The following is a 24,348-nucleotide window of genomic DNA, read 5'->3' on the forward strand; positions in this document are numbered from 1 at the left end:
TTATTCAGCGGCTATTTCTCCTCACCCCGCCCCTCCTCTGCCTCTCCCCCCTCCCACGCGGCTCTTCTTTTTGCGTGGATGCCACTGACGGCGCGCGAGAGAAGAAGCGGCGGCTGCAGGCTGGGAAATCCCTGTGCGTGGTAAAGCAGCCGCTATTGCGGACTTCGTCCTTTTGGCGCGGCTGCAAAGGGGGGAGGGACAGCGCAAAACCACCGAGTGGGGGGAAAAAAAGAGGAGAGTTGAATCCGTTTCAGGGAATCTGCCCCTTTCCCGTTGCTGTACTCAGGTTTGCCATCCCGGCTCCGCCTCCCCTTCTCGGCGATCTCTCTTCGCAGCCCAGTCTCGGAAGGTGCCTTGAGGGTGGAAGGAAAAAAGGCATCTACTCGAGGAGAAGAGGAAGAACCTGGAGGAGGTCTATTCCCCTGCTACCTCCGGACGGAGGGAAAGAGATTAATTCAGGGCCGCCGGCCTGACACTAAACTTTTATTGCAGTGTCTCCAGCCCGCCCCACTCTCGTTCTTGGACCCAGAAAGACTGCAGCGCGCAGAGCGAAGGTCCTTCGCAGGTTGGCCACGCAGGAGGACCGGGGGTGGAAAAGACGCCATCTCTTGCCTGGGGCAGACACTTGGCAGGCGGCGGCGACACCTCCAAGACTGCGCGGCCCTCCGGGGTCTCGCTCCCCATCGCTGCTCGAGAGATTCTCCCGGGTTAATTCGCTTCTGGGCTGAATTGTAATTTGTTTCTTTTTTTCCCCCCTCTCGCGCTCTCTCCTTTCCTACTACCTCGGCCGGAGGAGACTCACTTTTACTTCGGCTTGATGTGCTGCCACGAGGCGGCCGACATGAGCTGACTTTAAAGGGCTTCGCCTTTAATAAGGATTGCGCGGCGGGACCCCAAAGATGATTAAATCCCCCATTGGGTGAGCCCATTTTTGCCCTCTGCTCCCTTCCCTTGTTCTCTTCCCCCCTTCCCGGAGAAGCCCCTTTCTTCCCACTTCGGGGGCCTCCCCCCACCTCCCCCCACCCGGGAACTGATGACAGGCCCACCCGTCTTCTTCGTTTCTGGACGCCTTAATAACTCTAAAAGGCCGGACGACCTCGGCCTCCAAATTCTCTCTCAAAGACTGGTTGCTGTGTGGGAAACTGGCGATTGAAGCGGGAGGAGAGAAGCCCGCCTCCCTCCCGCGCCGGAGCCTGGGAGCGCCCTGTTGGCGGCCGTTTCTCGTCGCCCGGAGTCCAGCTTTTGCGTCTCCTTCCTCTCTCGCCTTTCTTGGCCGGTTATGCAGACTCCCGGTGGCTGCTGCGGCGGCGACCGCTACTAGCCCCCGAAGCTGGCTGCTCTGGAACCGAGCGGTGGAAATGGTCGCTCCTTGCCAAACGGCGGGGCGAGAGCGAGTGCAGAGGGGGACGTCGAGCTTCTGGGTTGAGTGTGTGCCGCGCGCGTGGGCTCCCGGGCTGCTCGGCTCTCCACCGTGGAAGCCCTCCCGTCTCTAGATGGAATTAGTGGAGAGCGCAGCCCCTTGTGTAAGGAACAGACATGATCCATGGACGCAGCTTGTTTCACAGTGAGTACCGCTTCCCCGCCGCCCGCCTTGGACTCCGACTTGGAACGCGCTCTGCCGGCACCCGCGCCGGCCAACCCCTCTCCCCTCCTTTCCCTCCTCCTCCCCCCTCCCTCCGGCAAAAGGTTGTTGCAAACTAGGAGAAAGGAGATCAGTTGCGGGAAAGGTGAATGGCGTAGGTGTAAATCTCCCCCCTGCCGCCGCCTCAGACGCTTCCCCCGCCTCCCGTTGCCCCCCCCCATCGGAATCGCCAATCCAGGGGTCGGGCACCCTGAAACCTTGAACTACAGCCGCGGGGAAAACTCCTGGCTCTTAGATCCGGGTTGCGATCTAGAAGAATCCAGTTGGAGGCAAACCTGCCCCACAAACCCATATGCGGAAGGAGGAGGGCGGATGGGGCCGAGAGACCTTGCCCGCTATAAAACTTCCCTTTTGAAAAGAAAAAAAAAAAAACCCTTTATAACAGTTAAGCTAACCGAGATTTTTAAACCGCGCAAGAAGTCGGTGCATTCTGGAATTTGGCCAATTCTGGCCAGGTTTTGTGGGGGGGAGGCTATAGTCTATTACTTGCTCTCGTTGGGAATCTGGTTCTCTGAAATTCTCTGGAACTTCTGTGTAACCAGGTTCAAAATCAGAATGGCCCTGTCCCTTCCCCTCATCTTCAGTCCCAGGTTAGATTGAGTCCCAGGTAGGCGTGAGGATGAGATTTTCACCGAATGACCGTCCCTGGAGCCAGCTGTCTAAATTAATCCAAACTCATTAATTACTGACATCATTCAGGATTAAAACAAAGGCTGCCAGGTTTGAGTAGTTCTCTTCCTCCTCCTCCTCCAGGAAACCCTGTTATTACATTAAAATCACTGGCTAGTGGTTACTCTAAAATTACAATTTTCCTTAGGTTTCTTTCAGTATTTAAAATTCTCAAGTCGTGTAGTATAATCCTTTACTAATCTACATGGTTTCACAAATACTAGTGGAACTGGGATAATTTTTTTCATTTAATGGTACTTATATGCCCAATTCCATAACAATTTACTAAACAAATCCAGAAATATCTTTATTTATAACCCAGGTTAAATAATGAATGTAAATATGTTCAAACTTAATAGATATCTCAGCAAACATAGTACAAAACTGCCTCTAATACATCCTTATTGAAGGGTCAGTGATGGGTCCCTAGATTTTTTTTTTAAGTTTATTTTTTCTGTTCTCACTAGATATAGTACAGACAAGCATTAGTATCTTGAAGGAGGATGTGAATCAAAAAGCTTAATGGGATACTATTCTTAATTTTGGCTTTAAAAGAAAACTGCTTTCTTTCAAAGCATAGTGAATGGAATTTTTTGAGTCAGGATGGTAGTAGGTAAGATGTTCATTTTCTCCTTTTCTGTATTTGATGGAGGCCATAGAAAATAATTAGATGAAAGGAAAGGGGATTTAGCATTAATTCATTTCTAGTCAAGTGAATAATTTAATTGAAAAAGTTATTTGTAGTTAAAACCATCTGGTTAATATTCAAGTGCTCAGTAGCTAATAAGATTCATAATTTCTCCAATAATGTGCAAATAGATTCATACATTAAACAATATTAATCTCATTTGATTACTATTAAATAATTCTGCCATTAAATTGTATGGGGTGTGTCCATATCTTTTAATTTACATCATATCAATAGTCATCTAAAGTGTATTGGTTATTACTATGTCCATTTTTTTCAGAAATCGATGAAGCTGGGGGATTTCTTCCTGGCTTTGAATTATTGTAGCTATTTCAGTAATTCTAATTCAGGAATTTGGGGTTAAATTCCGTTAACACTTTGGAATAAACATGGTAGAACATTCTGCAAAGTAAATCTGAAAAGAATATTATAGTATGATTACGAATATATAGTACGTTATTCAATAGCAAACTACTCACCAGCTTCTCTTATGAACATCTAAATAAATCTTATGTCATCTATATACACTGAATTATCTTTCACCATACAAATATATACTTTCATCTAAATATCCATTAAAGGAGGCAACTATATTTTCTGGATGTTTTGGACTACAAATCCATGATGCTTATTGCTGATCAAGTTTCAAAACATTAAGAATGTAACAGGTTGACTTAATGCCTTACAGCGTCAATTTGATTCATATCAATGAATGGAGTTAGGCATAAACAAATGATCACAGGTTTTCTACTTTAATATAGAATTTTGTTTGTGACTTTACTTTCTTGCCTTAACTTCCTTCCTATTCTTGCCACAAATCATTCACTAAAGACAGAAGCAGAAGGGAAAGCTAAATGGCTTTTGATTGGTAATACAAAAAGTTCTCTGTTTGAAGTCTCCGAGTTCATAGAATAAGTGTCAAAATCTGTCTTTGAAAGAACAATATATAAATCATGGTTTTCTCTTTCTTGTTTTGGAATTGTGGAAATATTATATGATCAGTCTGCCTATTTAAAAATAAAATTTAAATACTTAGTATATACCATGATGGCAGCTATTGTTTAGGAACAAGAAAATAAAATGACATCAGTAGATTTCAAGTATATTCTCACCCCTATGGCCTCTGTCTAAATACACAATTTTTCTCCTTCCTCTGTTTCTTAAATGTACTGATATAATTTCAAAACCCTGAAATGTCTTTAAAGTGTTTTGGAAATCCAAGATGAATAATGCATTTAGCTAATAGCAGCGTTTCTCTTAACAGTATTTCTTACTAAATACATTTTTGACAGGACAGAAATCTTTTTGTTCAATCAATTTATTATACAGTGGTGTTTGTCTCAGAATATATTGCTGACTTCCAAAACAAAACTTTTCTTTCAAAGAAAAGTGGGTTATGTTGTTATTATGAAATATAAAATGAACAATATTTAACTCAGAATATCATGTTCTTCTCTGTACAGTTTATTATCTTTTTATAACCCTTACAATACCAAGGTAGGTTTATGAAACAGAATTAAAAGCACAAGAACTGGGCATGACAAAACGTGATTCCAACATTTTAAGAAGAGGATAATAAATAAAATAACGAGATAGCAGGTAATATCTAAAATTACTGAGGATTATATGTGGACAGAACTGATCAAGCATAAACTAAGTCTGTTTTAAAATAGAAAACCACTTCACTTGTTATTGTACTATTAGAAGGCAAGGAAATTTGAAGTTTTAGAGTATAAGATAGCAAGACAAAAGCTGTTAGAATCCTAGAAGTATCCACAGTGGTTTGAGGAAAAATGTGAAGGGTAGATGGTTGAGGAACAATAACTTGTCAGGCTTCAGGACTTCTTCAGAACCAAAATAATATAACTTTGAAACAGAATTCGGAAGGGACATTGGAGGTGTTCAAGTCCAACCTCTTGTCCAAGGAAGAGATTATACCAAATGACTGTCCATCTCTTCTTAAACACATTCAGTGATGGAACACCTACAACTTCTGAAGGCAAGCCATTCCACTGATTAATTGTTCTCCCTGACAGGAAATTTCTCCCTAGGTTGGTTGTCTCCTTGACAAGTTTTATTTAGTACTTCTTGTCATGTCCTAAGGTGCTTTGGAGAATAGGTTGACCCCTCTCCTCAGTAATTTATCTTTTAATATTACAAATGGAGGAATTTGTTAGTTTTATAGTACTATCAAGCTTCAATTCAGCCGTATTCATAACAACTACTAGTGGAAAGCCCGATGACAAATATTTGTAAATGGTAATGAAATTAGTGAAATGCCTATTATGGCCATACAAAATCAGGTATATAAGATCTGGTTGACTCAACCTTCTATCCTTCCGAGTTCGGTAAAATGACCTAGATTGTTGGGGGCAATATGCTGACTCTGGAAACCACTTAGAGATGGCTGTAAAGCACTATGAAGTGGTATATAAGTCTAAGTGCTACTGCTATTTGAATATTGTTTATCCTTTTTCTTAGCAGTTGCTGTCACTTTTAAATAATGCTTGATGATCTGTTGCAAGGTACCCTGAGAGGAAGATCTAGGAAAAAGTGGTAATGGAATTCTAAGATTGTAACTAAAGAAAATTCATAAATGATACATTTAAGTTCCCAGTAGTTATGAGGCAGCTAATTCTATGAAGCCACTAGTGGATACGTAGGGGAAGACATTCTGAAGGTTATTTTTCTCTAGGATTTCTTTAAATTAATGCTTTTAAGTAGCTTACATGCATCAAAAATAAAATAAAAATACTATGATCATAAGATGTACAGAATATCAGAAATAAGTTTTGAACTTTAGCAGCATATACCGTATTTTGTATTAGATGTACATATTTCTTGATTGGCATACCTGTATAAATGGGGAAAGGGGAAAATTATGCTCAATGAAGGCACAACAGAGTTGGTGTAACAATGTCAGTGGACTCTAGATGTTAGAACTGAATAAGTGCATTATTATTATTCATCTAATTTTCTAAACACCCAGCTTGATTCTGCTGTAAATATATGAAATAAAGTTTCTTGGTTATTAAATTCATTTATTGGATGACCTTGAAGAAATACTAAAGATCAAAATGTAAGCCATAGAAAGAGTTAATCCATTCATGGGATTATTACAAATTTTGATTGTAGGAAACTATATAATGAAGGATTTGTATGAATGACCAGTTTTTAAAGCTCTCAAATGAAGCTGGCATTGATTCACAATAATTGCAGCTCTGTTTTAAAATGCAAATGCGTGCAATAGTGCTTTCAATAAGGATAAAATTTAACATTTCACATAAAATACATATTGGTAAATGGGCAACTTTACAGCTCTTGCATTTCCAATTGTAATAGCTTTGTAGGTTAGTAACTCCCATTCATTGCAACAATACATCTTTGAAGATCATAGACAATCCTTCTATATACAAAAATGCAAAGTGTCATTTGTACATTGTATATCCTAATGCAAATGATATTCAGTAAGCAGCTATTTGGTGAAAATGACTCTTTGACTATAATATCAAAAGACATACCAGTCTACAGAAATGGTGCTTATGCAACCATTACTTTGTTCCTCTTGTCAAGTATTGTCTTTGATAAGGTTTGCTAGCTTCCTACCTCAAATAGGTTTCTTCTAAGTGTATGTTCATTACTGTATAGGACTACCAGATCTGAGCTTCAAAGCTCTGGATACTACTAGGTGAGAGTAAAGAAATAGAGAAAACAAGAAATATTAACTTCCATTTATAGTTAACCAGTTTTTTGCAGTCTGGATTATTCAGTCTAGTTCAGAAGGCTGGGTGCAAAACAATTTACCATTATACATTAGTCTAACTGCAGAGCAAAAGAAAATGAAGGTACAATAGCCAGTGTAAAATAATGAGGAGGGCCAGATATGTGAAATTATTGTTACTAGCACTGTTTGTTTATTTCAGTGGAAAATTAAACAATTTCTGAATTGGTAGTTAATGTACAAAATAGTTAACTTGCCAAAATAGTTTCAACAGAATTTAAAGAGGTATCCTTTGGGAACAGAAAATGCTGTACAAACAATCAAAGGGAAACTTCACTTGTAAACAATAATAGATATGAGACAACGTACATGCCCAACAGACCAAGTCACATTAGATCTTCAAGATACTGTTTAGATTGTGCCAAGGAGTGGATTTTGAAGGACTTAAAGTGTCCTCCCAGATATTCAGAATCTTTTGTCCTTATTAAGAGAATAAACAGTGATCAAATTAGCTAAAAATATTTGTTGTTTTTTTAAAAAAAAACAATATAAAAGATAGGTAACACTGGAAAATAAGATTAACTGAAATTAAGATTTTAAATCAATTGATAACATGTTAGTTTGGAAACCTCAGTATTAGATTTCAACTCCCAGTCATAGTTATTTGCAGTAGAGGAAATAGTGAATTGTATCAACTGGAAAGTAGCATTCTGTACTATCTGTATCTTCTAGATCTGGGATGATGAACCTATGGCACAGGGAGCTATTTGTTAGGGCAAACGAGGCATGCATGTGCTGGCCAGTTGACTTTAGCCTTTTTTTAGGCCATTTTTCGTCCTCCCCAGGCTCCAGAGGCTTTATAAGAGCAAAAACAGCCTCTGGAACCTGGGGAGGGCTCAACTCTACAGATGGTGGATATGGTCTCACAGAGAGCCCTGTCTACTGCTTTTAGATACATAGCCTCATAATGGCAATAATGCAAGATATTGGAATGAAAACTTGTAAGAATGGAGTTTGTCTCATTATACAATTATGCTTGTGTGTTGTCATTTTGACACTGTCTTGGTTTGCTGCAGGTGACTATGTTCTCAATAGTCTTGTCAACTTTGTCAGCAGTATGAGAATTGTATATCAGGAACATCTGAGGGAGGACAGATTGCCTGGCTAAATCCATCAATATATTATTCAATATTCCTATGGCTAGTTAAATGTCATCTATCGCTAAGTATAACCATAGCTATAACCAGTATAACTATCTGATTTGCAGATAACTGACATAGTTAATACCAAAAACTCAAAAAATATCCAGTTTTTTTTCTTTCAAATCTGTAGTGTAGATTTATGCAGAAGTAAATTCCACTGATTTTCCTGCGACTTATCCCATGAAAATAGAATAGGATTGCAGCTCTGGCTATATACAGTATTTAAATGGTGTCATCTCAATGTATCTCTTACTAAATTCTGAGCACTCATGAATCAAAATGATTCATGCTTAAAAGATAAATCCATTTATTCCTGTTGCTGTGTAGTTTTTACTATGAATATGTAGTCACTCTGTTTACGATTACTATGTTCTTATAAAAAATAAGTGCAACCAAACAACATATACTGTTTGTTCTTTCTTTAGCATTTCCTACTTTGGATTAAGGTTAAGGATAGGGCTGTCCTAACTGATTTCTCATTACAACTAACATGTTTTTATTTTCCAGTTGTAGCAAGTTTTACCATCCTACACTGGGCTGGGGCAACAAAAAAAGGAGCAGGTATGTTTTTAGAAGAAAATATTCCTATGAGCTGGTTTTGTTTAAAAATGTTTAAAACTTAAAATGATTTACGTTTTTCCACATACAATTTAGTAAGGTGGGGGGGATTGTAGTGCTTGGTGTTATGAACAGGTTTAAAATAGTCAAGGCAGGCTATGACACTCAATATTGAAAACACATGTCTTATTTCCAAATGTAGATCAGCACTGAAACATGTTAACCAAAAATTAATGAATATTTTTTTTTAATTCCGTGCAACTGTAGGTCTAGCATGTTTTTGTTTAAATCAGAAGGCCAAAAACAGATAAAATAATATCCTAAAAACTGAATCCTAAAATAAGAGTAACATTTCAATCACATCCTGGCCAACAATTTTATTGCAGTTGGTAAACTTAGAAACGGATGGTTACATTTATGGAAGCAATGAATTTCAAGCTCAGAAGACATAGAAAGTGATCTAGTACAAATAGAAGAGAATATTTGTAGCTTATGGTTGAACTATGGAGTCTTTGGTACTGTCTGAGCTTGGATATTTGCTTGGAGACATTTCTGTAAAAAGATGGATTGGTGACATTACAAACATTTATGCTTCTTGGCTTGGAAAATATGAATGAACAGGTGCTGCTGCTACTTTCAAATGCAAAACAAGCATTTCATCTCCAACGGTTCCTTTCTGGCTAAGAATACAAATGGAATTCCTAACTCACAGATAACTTTAAAAAATGCTGTTAGTAGTTGACTGGAATATTAAGTAACAAGAATTTTCTGATCTGATCCACAAATTTCACTGAGCCAATTCTACCAAAGTTTATGGAGGAAACGACTGACTGGTTTAGAACATGTGTTGAGCTATAAAGCCTACTTTGCAAAGTCTGGGCTTACAAATCACCACAAAAACTAAACCTACCATATTCTGGATTAATGTGATATGTGAACTCAGCCAACTTTAAATATTAATTACTATACAACCAGTATTGCCTATCAGCTCATCTAAAAGATGGATTCCTAAAGGTATAGAATTGCTGAAAAATGATTCTGACAGAATTAAAAAACGGCAAACATAACACAGATATGAAGCTTTCTTAACAAGTAATAGAGGAAAAAAATAATTTACATGTTTGATGCTGTTTTAGTACAGTTGGAATCCTAAATATCCAATGTAATTCTAATCTGATATAATTATAAGTCTATGAAATACAGCTAGTCAAATTTCTACGAAAACCCAAGAAAAAAAGAAACTTCTTAATAAGTAAATAGCTATAGATTGTCCTCAGAATGCAACAGCAATTAGAACTAGGACTGCTGTTGCTAATTGATCCATTAGTAAAGTGTGAATCACATGACTTCATGACAAAAGTCCCAGCATTCGGTTGCCATCATTAAGCAAGGACTTCATGTGAATGAAATTTCTGATTTCCTGCCAGTGTCTGTATTGACTTTGCTGTGGGAAGCTGGCAGGTAATGTCAGAAACTGAGAGAGAACCATGAGCTAGGTGTTGAAGGCTCAGATCAGAATTACATGACCTGGGGATATTGTGACAGCCAGAACTTCAAGGATAAGTCCTCCTTGTGTTCGGTGCTGTCATAAGTTTGAATGGTCACTGAATGAGTGGTCATAACTCAAGAACCACGTTTATAAAGCTTAAAAGTAAATAAACTCATTCTCCTTCCTGGCTATAGATACGGATTACAGCAAGAAACTAGGAGGTATAAATTGTTTTCAATACTTGTTGCCTGGGCATATTTTGAGTAATTTTTTCCGCCTACTGTATATACTCGAGTATAAGCCTAGTTTTTCAGCCCACTTTTTGGGCTGAAAAAAGCCGCCTCGGCTTATACTCGAGTCAGTGAAAAATTTGCCCGAAATGGAGGAGAAAAAGGGGCGGGGCCATGCCGCTGGGTGACACTCGTGAATGGCCCAGTGCCCCTGTGAGTTTCCCCTCCCTCTGTGTCAGTTTGCCTCGCAGCGCGCACCGCACCATCCCCCCTCCTCACGTTCTAATGTAATGCAGGGCTGTCTTACGATTCCCCTTCCTCCCCCTCCTGCCGCTCTGCAACGATGTCCCACCTCCTCCTTGTTATGGCAAGCAGCCACATAGCGATGTCCCACCTCCTCTGGTACAGTGATCCAATGATAGGAATCACTGTGCCGTGTGTCATAGGAGGCGGGACATCGCTCCCGCGGCTGCACGGGACATCATCATCACAGCAGGACATCAGCATCATGAGGTGAGTGAAGTATTTCATTGAATACACCGCTAGTTTACTGTTTTTCTTTGAAATAAATATTCAAAAACATTATTGGTATCTATTTTTATTTTTGAAATTTACCGGTAGCTGCTGCATTTCCCACCCTAGGCTTATACTCGAGTCAATAACTTTTCCAGTTTTTTGTGGTAAAATTAGGTGCCTCGGCTTATATTCGGGTCGGCCTATACTCGAGTATATACGGTATATATAATTTATCTCATACTATTGCCACACATAACAGAGTTAGCTTATTATTCAGAATATTGTTAGGTACTTTATAAAATATTTTACTGAATTAAAGATATATTATGTCCCCAGCTTTCCCATCATTTCCTGTAATTAACATGGTAGGCTTTATTTTTGACAGTCCCATGTTTCCTGTAGGATTTCTAGGAATTGAATTTTTTTATGTGCCATAGAGTTTTCCAACCTACTGACATGAGATTTACTGATCTACCAATATCCCGGATCTTCTCAGTTTCACTCTTTTTGAAGACAGAGATAGTTTCCTCCCGCCCCCCTTTTTTTGGCTTCTGACATTTCATGTTTTGCAGCTTTTCCTAAATTCAAAATACAGTCTGAGAATCTATGAGCAAATTCCTTCAGCGCCTAGGATGTAATTCATTTGGAACAAAAGAAATGAACTTTACTCAAAAGTTCTTAGATACTCCCTAAGATTTTTTCTGTCATTTTGAAATTTTTGGCCTGCCTCTGCAATCACCTCATCATGCTTACTTAATAGAAACATATCCTTTTCTGAGGAAAAAATAAAAGACATTACCTCTGAACAATTTGTCAATTTCTTACACAATCAGTTTTCTGCTCCTTTTTTAATTGCATGTATGTAAAAACAACTTTTTCTGGCCATCATGTTTAATCTTTGCAATTCTGGGTTTCTTGTATCTGCTTCTTTCATAATTAGTCTTTCCTATCCCTTCTATATGTGTTCTTTCTCATTTTTTGATTACTTATGAGCTTTTTATGCTGCTGCATGGACTTCCTTTATTTCCCCCTTTCCTATCTAATTGGAATTTTTTATGATTGCATATTTAATATTTCCTTTTTTAGAAACTTCTATTAATATCAAAATTTTATTCTATTAATTTTTCATGCAAGAACAGGCTATTATCATTGTTCTGAGTTTATTCAACTCACCTTTCCTTGCAGCCCAAGGAATATTTTTTCTCACTTGTCTTTATATTTCTTAAGTCAAATACTCTACCATCAAAATCTTGCCTCTCCCAATAAATCCTTTCATATTACTGATTTCTTATTACTATTTTCCCCCCTAGTGGTTAAATTACATTGCATCAAATCAAAGAAAACCAATTGCTTTCCACTTTTTATAAAATCTAGTAACCAAAACTCAATAGGAATTTCCTGGAAATCCAGCAATTGCATCTTACAAGATAACATTGTGATTAAATCTTCTCATTACCATTACAACATTCTCTAATTTGATTTTGGAAAATGTCATCCATAGCTTTTCCTGATTGGATGGTTGAAAATCAGATCAGATCCTTTCAGTTGTGTTTCCATGCTATATTTTTTTGGGGGGGGGGATTTTATATAGGTAGAGATTTTTTTAAAATATATAATGTAATTCCTTCTTCAACATACAGTGAATTTGAGTTTCAGGAGTATGATGAAATTTTGATACTTTGTATATGTGACAGTATCAGTAATCAGTAATTATTTTTTTCTAGAAATGCCATAAATTTGCATCTGTTATACATGCACACTACTATGCTATTTTCAGGCAGAAGAATAAGGCTATAACTATATAACATCCTATCCTACTGTGTTCTGTTCTTGCAGATTCTGACATTGTTATTATTATTTTAAAATTCTGTTTGATATCTTATATTGCCTTATAGCTGATAGAAGAAAATATTTGTTAAACTGAGGGGTCTTTGAACATTTGGTAATGAACATTTCATTGCCAAACTAGATAACATCATCAGTGGTATAGGCATTGTGCTAGTACTGATGATGTTACCTAGTTTCATAATGAAACATCTGCAAGAAAACAACCAAGCTCAGAGAGCACAAACTACTCCATATTCCTTTGAAGTGCCCTTTCTGGTAGTCAGTATACTTTTGACTGCCCTATCAGGCTCTACTAATAAACTGTTTAATGTCCCAAAGCATTTCTAAAAGTTTACACTTGGAATTTCTTCCCTCTTGTGTAACTGTGGGGAAAGAAGATATCATCTTTGAGGTTGAATTAATAAACACAGACCCTGATCCTATGGTATACGTAGCAAGTTGTAGCAGACTACAGGTGAAAACAAGTGATTGCACATTGTGCATTTAAGCCAAAACATGATCTCATCTTCTTCCCCCCCCTTTTTTTCCAGAAAAGCAAAGCAGTTCAGAAGGACAAAAGACAGTTCAGTGTGGAGTGTGGACAAAATACGCAGAAGGAGGTATTTTCACTTCCCCGAATTATCCCAACAAATATCCTCCTGACAGAGAATGTGTCTATATTATAGAAGGTAATCGAAGACATTCCTCTCTCTCTCTCTCTTTCATTGTTCTACTTTCGGCAATGATTATTAAACTTAACCGTTTCAAAAACAAGAGCTTAATTTATCTAGTAAGATTATATAAATGTTCATATTTGGAGAGGGACATCGTATGAAAACTTTGTATTAATAGAAAATGCATACGTTTCTGAAAGACCACAGAAGCTTGCAAGCTGATAATTAAATAGAAAGCATTCTCTTCCATTTTTAGACTCAGTAATTTGACAATAAGATTAATGCTGTTACACATCACTCTAATTTTTTGTGGTTGTTTTTGAGTTATAAGAAATGGAATGTTTCATAATATGGTTAGACTTTTGGCAATATTTCAGAATTGTTCATACCAAATCCAGGTCAGTCATAAAGTGTACCAACAGGAAGTTGTAGCCAAATCATTCTTTGTAAGAAATATGTTTGTATTATGTCCACATTAAATAGTTCCAGGGTTGCTAAAACATTTAAAGTATTTTTAAAAATGGACTGCTTTAAATTCCTTATATTGATTTTTTTTTTTTACAAAAAAGAGGCCTCTAATAGATTGGAAGCTATATATAATTAGCAGACAATCATGTTTTTATGGTACTTATTTTTTTACGTTTGTGGACATTATGATGGAGGCTTGTTAATTTAAATGCATATATATAAAATTATCTACTTAAATGATCATTCATTCATTCCTCTTGCATATAAAGGGAGAAATAATATTATTTGAAACAAATATTATTTTGACTCCTCTTGTTCAATTACATTTTACGAAAAAATAGAAATTTGAAAATTATTACAGGTAGTTCCTGAGCCCAAAATTTCAGCCCAAAATTTCTATTGCTAACAACACAATTGTTAAGTGAGTTTTGCCCCATTTTATGTCCTTTGAGTCACTGCAGTTGTTAAGTGACTCATGCAGTTGTTAAGCAAATCTGGCTTTCACCATTGACTTTGCTTGTCAGAAGCCAACTGGGAAGGTTATTAAATGGTGATGACCCCGGAGCAGTACAACTGTCATAAATACATGTCAGTTACCAAGCACCCAAATTTTGAACGTGATTGTAGGGATACTGCAATAGTCGATTTACAGAGTCAGCATATTGACTCCTTAATTTACTGACCTCAGAAGGATGGAAGACTGAGTCAACCTTGAGCCGCTCAGGATCAAACTCCTGGCAGTGGGCAGTGTGTTAGCCTGCAATACTGCATTCTAACCACTGCGCCACCACGGCTCTTAACTTGTAACTGAATGGTCACTAAATAATGGTTGCAAGTCGAGGACTACACCTGTAGGGTATAGTCAGTTACATTATCCATATAGTAACTTTGAAGATGTACTAATTTTTATTTTTTATTAGCAAAGGTTCTAAATTTCTTTAGGTAGTAGATATCTTGACTATTTGAAAAAGACACGAACTTGTTCCAAAGTACATTGGACAAATCTTATTCGCTATGATTGTAATTTATAAATTACATTTTTGATAAAGGGTTAGGATCCACCTTTTTATAATACTGATTCTGTCCTTTATTTCTGTAGTTAGGCTTGAACAACTTCAGCCAAAGAACTTCAGCCCTTTATAAAAAATATATTAGTTCTCTGCTTTGAGGCTGTGAGTTCTAGTTCCACCTTAGCCAGAAAATTGGCAGAGTGACTTTGGGCTAGTTACTCACTCTCAGTCCAACCTGCCTGAGTTGTTGTGGGGAAAATAGGATGAGGGAGGAATAATAAGTATGTTTGCCAGCTTGAGTTACGTATGAAGTAATAAATGTAGAATTTAAAAAGTAATAAATAAATAATAATTTTAAAAGTCCTAGCTGAAATATTGGTCGTGATTTAGTGTTTTGATCTCAGTCATATCTAGATAAAGACAACAGTATATTACAATAACATCATACATTCTAAAAAAAGTTTTCATTTTTTTATATGATGTGAAAATGTGTAATATGAAGAAATAACTTGGTCTGGGATGCTTTTTTTATATTTTGGGAATAAAGAAAATAGGGCTCCTGAAAGAGTGAAAAATTTATCTTTACTTCAATTTAACTCCTAATTCAATTTCCCATATTTTAACCTTTCATTGTTATCTACTTCAAAGTTTAGTAACCGTCTGTATAATTTTGCTGTAATACCCACATGTAAATACTAAATAAGAATTTAATATTTGCTTAAAATGCATTAAAAATAAAAGAGCTTGGGTTCTAACTTCAGACTGTTGCAAAAAAAGAGGAGAATTTAATTCTGTCCATTGTACCTAATCTAAATTGTGTCAAAATGGATTTTTATTGCTGTTTAGATTTTGAGATTCATTTAGCAATGAAGTATTTTAAATCCCAAATTCCTTCTATTAGGTTGCTCACTGCTGACTAATGGGAGATATCAAGAATTATTCCAATCCATTTGTGTGATACTGGCTCCCAGTTATTCAGGAAAGTTGTTTAGATCAATCAATCAATCTTAAAATGAAATAGATTTTTTTTTTGCTTAGCTTCATCTGTCAGCTTCATGAAATTACAGGCTGGTAAAAATTAAAGCCTTAATTGTATGGGCCTCTTTCATTGCATTTATTCCTCTGCTTCTTGTTAGAACCCCAAGTCTTTTTAAGCAGATGTAAAACCTCAAGGCAGCACTTCTATAAGATAATTAGATGAAAAAGATGACAAGACATGCAGGCATTAAGCAATCTTTTCCATGTTATTAGGACTCTTTGAAGAAAGGTGTAATTAGAACCTAAATTAAAAAGATCGCTAAGAGTTCAAGTAGTAAAAGCTCATTGCAGAACAGCTGTACCACACAACCACTGTAGTTTGCAACATTTTCTTGTCTATTTGCTTTTACTATTACTAGAGAGATAAAGAAAGAAGAAACGATCACATATATTTTTTCTGAGATGACACTTGCAATATGGGCCGGTGGAATGAATGAATAAATATGAATAGATAAATGTGTGTGTGTGTGTGTATGTACTGGCCCATGTTACAGATGTGTGCAAATATTTGCAGTGATTTTCCTCCAGGGTGGTAAAATTGCTCTTTGAGAACTAGAGATGATGTTTAGGAAAAGTAAGGAAGTAAAACCTTAGCAAGATTTCTTAGGATAGTCTACTGTACCTGAATTGCAAAATCAGCATAATCACTAAACTGCATTGAACTCCCAACTTTGCTGCAATCAACTAACTACTGAAGATTTGCATTCATCATCACATAATTATTTTGAGCCTAGTATTATTTTGCATAAAAATAAGAAACGTCCTCATTAAAATAGATATCCTTTTGTGATTTTTTTTAAAACTCTCCAAATTTGAGTGATAAAGAGAAAGCTTTCTAGAACAAATCTAATATTATCTGTTTCTTGCTTTTCATTTTGTGTGTGAACCTATTCCTTGACTGGGAGCGTAAAAGGTTCTTAGTGTTTCAGAGTAATTCAATCTGTTTTGTTTATACAGAAGTTCAGTTCTTAACTGAACAGATTCTACATGTGAAAGTTGAAATACTTGGATAGTTAACATCTCTAGAATGCAGCTCTGTGCATGCCTATTCAATGAACACTAGCGTGTGCAGTATATCTGCTTTGGTTTATCTGTCAGCAATACCATCCTGGTAATTAAAATGCATTTTTAACTTGAAGTATTAAATTCAAAGTGGCTAAGACGCTGAGCTTGTCAATCAGAAGGAGGGCAGTTCAGCGGTTGGAATCCCTAGTGCCGTGTAACTGAGTGAGCTCCTGTTACTTGTCCCAGATTCTGCCAATCTAGCAGTTCGAAAGCATGTAAAAATGGAAGTAGAGACACTTCCGGTCTGGCGTCACGCTGGAACGAGCTGCTGACAGACTCTCTGTTCGGTTCGCCCGGTCTTTCCACGAGCGTGGCCGTAATAGGCAAGGTCCCTTCGAGGTGCGAGGACCTTTGGAGAGGGGAAGCTTCTGTGCAGTGGAGGGTGAAAGGCGATCTCCCCCCACGAAGCAAGAGGCTCCCTCAGAGTTCGTGCAAAAGAGGTCGGCTGATTAATGGCCGACCAGAAGGCGTGACTGCCAGCCACTAATAAGGAAGGGAGACAGCCGCAGGGAATATAGTGGATCGAATGACGGTAATCACAAGATCTGACTTAAAAGCCTAAATCTAAAAGATAAAGAACTTTACTGCAATAAATACAGATACGTGTGTGGGCGCATTTACCTGCAGCGGCTATTAAATACAAACAGTAAACTTTTGTGAAAGCTGATTGACGTAGTGGACAGAAGAGAAGGCAGTCAGCTGGATTTGCCTGCCTGGGAAAAAGGAAAGAAGTTTAATCACAAGGGTTTGAAGTACGCGGTGTCATATTACAGCCAGAGACAGCAGAAGGAAAACACTACACTGACAACAGGAAGAGATTGATGGGTGAGTTCTAAATACTTTCTGGCCTCTCCTGCACCCTGTCGTATCACGCTGAAACGTTTCTCTACCTGACTCTCCCAGATACTATAGAATTAACTGAGCCTATATTTCACAGTCCTGCTCCAGCTTAATTACCCTGTATGTACCCCGGGCTCTGTATAACTACTCAAACAGCATTCAGAAGGTACTAGACTTACACCTTAAAGGGGAAGAGCTGAATTAAAGCAAATGGCAACCAAAACAGTAACTTTAATTAAAGGGAGTAAAAAGCAAACTCCCCTATCTACCCCGGTGAGGGAAAAGTCCCCTGAGGGCAGGCAAACGGGAGATAAGGCAGCCCCAACCCTGCAAGACCAGGAAGTAACAATGGACTCCCTACAAGAGACAATATTGAAGATGGGTGAAAGTCTCACCAAAGGCCTGGAGGGAGTAAAGAATGAAATACATGAAGTAAGAAACAATATGGGAAGAATTGAGGAACGCATAGGAGTAATACAAACAGCGCTGCTGAAAAATGAGCAGGAAATCCAAAATGTTAAGGGGAGAACGGAAATAGCGGAAAAAAGGATAGACAAAGTAGAGGACAATCTGGAATCTATAAACTCAAGCCTGGAGGAGGCCATCCTCCAGCTAGAATTAGAGCGATCAGCATATTATTTAAGACTACAAAACGTGGAGGAAGCAAAAGATGAAAACCTCCGGGAGCTGATTGGAGAAATCCTGGGATTAGTCCTCGGCAGGCCGAAAAAAGAGGTTATTAATGATTTGGACGAAGCCTATAGAGTCAATACAGGCTTCGCGAGACGCCACCGGCTCCCGAGGGAGATCCATGTGAGGGTGTTGAGAAGACAGCTGAGAGAGGACATTCTAAGTACAATAAGAGGGGACTCTCTAACATACAAAGGTAAAGAAATTCTCATCTTAAAACAGACTCCACGGAGAGTCAGAGAGAAGAGAAGGAAATACAACTTCCTCTCCACACGTTTAAACAGAGACAGAATCCAGTTCAGATGGCTCCTTCCAGAAGGAATGCTGATAACATGGAGGGAAAAGAAATACCGAATAGACACCTTGGCGAAAGCTCAAGAATTCCAGGACCTTTTACTAGCAGACGATGAGAGATTTAATAAAGAAGGACTTTTAAGACAGGAGGACACTATAATTGAAACTCAACCAGAGGGGCGGGGGCCAGGAGAGGCCAGAGAACGAGAGAGATATGGCAGAGAAGATTCGAGAGCAAGGTCACCCATCGAGACTCGATCCAAAGGCGCCCTCAAAGCGAATAACGTGTAAGGGAATTGAAGAATGGGAAACGAATGTACTATCAGCAAATGTAAATGGTCTTAACATAACTTCCAAAAGAAAACGTGTACTGTTGGATCTAGTGAAACAAAAGTTAGATGTAATCTGTCTTCAGGAAACCCACATTAAAGAAAAATACAATAACCTGTTGGTCTGTCCAAAACTAGGTAAAACATTCTGCTCGTCAGCACAAACCAGAAAAAGAGGAATTGTAATGTATATAAAAGAATGGTTGAACCCCAAATTAATATATGCAGACAAAGACGGTAGGGTATTAATGGTGGAGATAATTAATGGTGGGAAAAATTTTTTACTAGTTGGAATCTATGCCCCAAATCAAAAACGAGAGATTTTATATTAATCTATATAAGAGGATAAATGAAATAGAGTGGCAAAATATATGTATTCTAGGGGATTTCAACGCTATAGCAGACGGTAAGATGGACTATAAGAGTACTCACAAGAAAAGCACAAGAAGGAAACTACCGTCTGCCTATGTAAATATGGTGAAGGATCTAGATCTTTATGATGTCTGGCGAGCAATGAATGACAAGATGCAACAGTACACGTTTTACTCCCATCCACATAATTCATGGTCCCGTATCGACATGGTTTGGTCAAACTCGGAGCTACTCATGGATACTGTAAATATTGAAATAATAACCAACAAGTGGGCCGATCATCACCCAGTCTTATGGCAATGGAAAGGGAAGGCAAGGATAAAAGCTAGGTGGACATTAAACCAGAACATACTACAAGAGAAACAATTTGTACAACAAATAGAAAAGGAATTGGGCTACTTCTTTAAAGAAAACGGTAAAGAGCAGACCTCAATACAAAATGTTTGGGACACGATGAAGGCAGTTGTGAGGGGAATATCCATAGCCTATATAATAAGAAGAAACAAAATACACAGGGAAAAACTTAATACACTGAACAAAGAATTAAGAGAGACGGAACTGCTGACCCAGAAAGAGCCAGAAAATAGTAGACACAGGGAAAAAGGAGAGTTAATTAAACACCAAATAAATTTGATCTCTCAAGAGGAAATTGCACAAAACATTAAGAGAATGAAACAGAATTATTTTGAACATGCAAATAAAACTGGGAGATGGTTGGCCCACAAAATAAGAAAGGAGAAGGTCAAAAGAATTATTAAACAACTGTATGACGAGGAGGGGAATTTGAAACAAGAAATAGGAGAAAAGAAAAAGATAGTACAGAACTATTATAGGAAACTATATAAACAAGACGAAATTAATGAACAAGACATTAGAAAATACCTTATAAAACAGAAGCTTCCAGTCTTGTCGGAGGAGATGAGAGAGATGCTCGATAAAGAAATCACACAAGAAGAACTGAAAAAGGCCATTCAAAAACAAAAAAACAATAAAACACCTGGGCCGGATGGGCTTCCGTCGGAAATATATAAAAAACTTCAAAATACCATAGAAGACAAATTATTAGAACTATGTAATGAGGCATTACAAAATGGTAGGGTCCCAAAATCATGGGGGGAAGCTTACATCACCCTAATACCAAAGGAAGAGGCGGACAGTAGCAAGGTCCAAAATTATAGACCCATATCCCTGTTAAATGCAGATTACAAAATCTTTGTATCAATATTGGCGGAAAGACTAAAAATAATATTAAATCAGAGTATACATTCGGATCAAAACGGCTTTCTCTCAAAAAGACATATTAGAAACAATACAAGAATAATAATTGATACCTTGGAATTCTATCAAACAAGATCCGAGAAACAACTCGCATTAATCTTTGTCGACGCTCAGAAAGCCTTTGATAACCTAAATTGGAACTTTCTAACCACTCAACTAAAAATGATGAAATTTGGCGATAAATTTATTAGGATTATAGAATCTATATATTCACGGCAATCTGCAAATATTATAGTCAATGGGGAACTAACGGAGAGGATACAAATTGGAAAGGGTGTTAGACAAGGGTGCCCGCTTTCCCCACTACTATTTATTACGTCACTAGAGGTCCTTTTAAATCGGATAAGATCAAATCAGGAAATTAGGGGCTTGACCATAAAAAGAGAACAATATAAAGTACAGGCCTTCGCGGATGACATGGTCTTTATCGTAGAAGACCCCTTACTTTCAGGACCGAATTTGATGAAGGACATTGAGAACTTTGGGTGTGTGGCCGGTTTAAAAATAAACAAGGAAAAAAACAAAAATGATTATAAAAAACTTCCCCAAAAACCAGATTGGAGAACTAGAGGAAACAATGGAATTAAAGGTAACTAAAAAAATTAAGTATTTAGGGATCTGGCTGTCTGCGAAATGCTCTTCCATAAAAGAAGACAACTATGATAAGTTTTACAGAATACCCAAAAGGACTTAAAAACCTGGTCAAAACTACAACTATCACTGATGGGAAGAGTCGCAGTAATTAAAATGAATGTTCTGCCAAAAATCCTCTACCTATTTCAAACGGCACTGGTCAAGCTAGGGGAAAAATTTTATAATGATTTGGACAAAATGATTCGAAACTTTATATGGAATGGTAAAAAGCCCAGAATAAAATATATGCACCTGCAGGATAAAAGAACTCAAGGGGGAATGGGATTACCGGAATGGAAAACATATCACCAAGCAGCAACAACTATGTGGATAAAAGAATGGGTAATGTTAGCTAATAAAAGAATCTTAACAATAGAGGGCCACGACCTGCAATACGGGTGGCATAACTACCTATGGTGCGAGGGAAATAAAATTCACAATTATTTTAGTAGTCACCATTTAAGGGGGGTATTGATTAAGGACTGGCTCGAAATTAGAAGGAGATACTACACGCAACTATCTAAATGGATATCTCCGACGGAAGCCCTGATATACCCGAATTTGATAAACTTGGATAAAATTGTTACCTACCAACAGTTGCTAGACGACCAAAACAAACTAAACCCCAGGGAAAATTTGGCTGATAAGGGAATAAACATTGATTGGTGGCCATATCTCCAAATTCAAAACAAACACAAATTCGATCTAGCACAACCTGGCTTCCAGAACAAGAACCAGGAATTAGATAAAATTTTAATTGGACCAGATGAGAAATTAATTTCAAAAATATACAACTGCTTACTGATTCGAAAAACGGAAGCAGAAAGGGTAAAAGAAGTCATGGTAACCTGGGCCCAAAACATTGGCCACACAATAGACCTAGACGACTGGGAAAGAGTCTGGGAATGGAACCTAAAATTGACAAAGTCGACGGCCTATAAAGAAAATATATATAAAATGTTCTACCGCTGGCATCTTCCACCGACAAGACTGGCGAAAATGTCTTCAAAAGTTTCGGCCATATGCTGGAAATGTAAAACGGTGCTGGGCACGTACTACCATATGTGGTGGACGTGTCCGGTAGCCAAAGCATATTGGAAGCAAATACTAGGATGGCTGAATGGAATCCTCTCAATTAAACTATGCCTTAAGCCGGAAACTTTCTTATTAGGAATAATAGATCAAAAAATTTGCAAATCTGACCAATACCTCCTAGTCCATATTCTGACAGCGTCAAGGATTGTTTACGCACAGTGCTGGAAGAGTGAAAATGCCCCCACCAACACTATGGTGATGAATAAAATTTTAGAACTAGCAGAAATGAACAGACTGACGATGCGAATTAATGACAAAGAAGACACAGACTTTTATACAGTCTGGGAGAAGCTATACAAATGGCTTGATGAGTCAGTGAAGACCTAGACATAAAAAGAGATAGCTGACTAACCTAATACGATTAAACCAATAACTCAAATGAACAATATACAACAACTGAGAGATAAACGAAAGGAGAAATGTATCAGGGGCGAGAACCCACCGTCGAGCAATTTTGTTACGCTACAATGTTGGGAAAACTTTAAAAAGCTGATAGGAAATCCGCTATAATTACCTGCATGAAATTAGCGATCAAACTTCATTTTAGATGAGGCGAGAGGACTTATAATCCTTGCCTCTTCAAGCAAGGAAAGGGAAAGAAAACCAGGTTGTCCTCAGCAGAGGGAAATATGCAAATGTAATAAAGGTTAGAAGGGAGGGAGGGAGGGCAGTAGGGAAGTCAGGATGGAGAGGAGAAAGGAGAGGAATAGGAAAGGCAGAAGAAGGGGGGAAGGATAAAGAGGAGGAAGAGAAAGAAGAGAAGGGAAAGAAGGTGGGAAGAAAGAAGGAGAGGAGAAAGAGGAAAAACTGGGGAAGGAGGGAGGGAAGAGAAGAGGGTAGTAAAGAGGGAAAGAGGGAGGGAAAGAAAGAGAGAAGGAGAGTTGAAAGGAAGGAGGGAAGGAGGGAGGAAAGGAGGGAGATTAAAAGGAAGGAGGAGGGAAAGAGGCAGGGAAGGAGGAAAGGTATGTGAGAAGGAGGGGGGGACCGAGGGAGAGAAAGGACGGGGAAGGAAAGGAGGAAAGGAGAAAAGAAAGGAGGGAAGGCAGGGGAGAAGGAAGTAAGGGGGGGAGGGAAGAAAAGAGGGAGGGAAAGATACCTAACCTTTGATGTTTATAATGATTTGATAGTATGGGAATATCTCGAAATGTAGTTGTATTGTTTGTTACAAGTTATGGATGTTGTATCTTCTTTTTACCAATAAAATCTTTAAAAAATAAAATAAAAAAAAAATAAAAAAAAAATGGAAGTAGAGAAATAGGGAACACCTTTGGTGTTCAGTCAACCTTCGGTGTTTAGTCATGCTGGCCACATGACTACAGAGACGTCTTCAGACAGTGCTGGCTCTTCGGCTTTGAAATGGAGATGAGCATCTCTAGAGTCAGGAATGGCCAGCACATATATGTGCGAGGGGAACCTTTACCTTTACCTATTAAATGCAAACCTTGTTTCCATTGGCTGAAGTTCTTCTTGAACAATACTTAAGATCTTCCAGAATACTTAAGCTGACGTGAAACTAATATGAAGCTTCCCCACCCTGCTGTGATTCCCAATGACATCTACTGTATCTTGCAGTTGTAGAGGGTTTCCTAATTCTCAAGAACAAATGGGTCACAAAAGGAAGCAGGAGAATGAGGAGAACAAATGGCATTTCCATATATGGACATCTTCCATTGTTTGAAAATTCTTCCATTGTTAGTGAAGCACATTTGCGTGATTCATTAGTGACTCAAAATGTCAGTGTATTTGCTCTGTTTTTCATTACCAAATAGATTGCAAAAGCCAAAGAATGTAATCTGGTTTTGGCTTCTGCATTTGACAAATGACAGATGTAACCTGTATGTGGGAATAGGATGCAGCCAGTTCAAAAAATAGATGTTGCTTTTCACATTAAGCTTTAGATAAAGGGAAGAATTCTCTACAAGTCCCCAGCAGAAATAAAGTTTAAGTCTAATCTACAATGCTACCAAGTTAACATCTCTTTAATCACTTTTAATGTTTCCATTTGGTTAAACATGAAAGC

At 38.0% G+C, this 24,348-nt stretch overlaps 1 protein-coding gene across 1 annotated transcript in view; it reads left to right on the plus strand.

The window, feature by feature from the left end:
• Positions 1-246: 246 nt before the first annotated feature.
• NETO1 (neuropilin and tolloid like 1) overlaps positions 247-24,348 on the plus strand; it is a 96,369-nt gene continuing 72,267 nt past the window's right edge. Inside the window, exons 1-3 of the mRNA XM_032223482.1 lie at positions 247-1,564; positions 8,430-8,483; positions 13,094-13,231. Coding sequence (XP_032079373.1) covers positions 1,537-1,564; positions 8,430-8,483; positions 13,094-13,231 — 220 coding nt within the window. The 5' untranslated portion in view covers positions 247-1,536. The remainder of the gene's footprint in view (positions 1,565-8,429; positions 8,484-13,093; positions 13,232-24,348) is intronic.

Source organism: Thamnophis elegans, chromosome 8, assembly GCF_009769535.1.
Source record: "Thamnophis elegans isolate rThaEle1 chromosome 8, rThaEle1.pri, whole genome shotgun sequence".
NCBI lineage: Eukaryota > Metazoa > Chordata > Lepidosauria > Squamata > Colubridae > Thamnophis > Thamnophis elegans.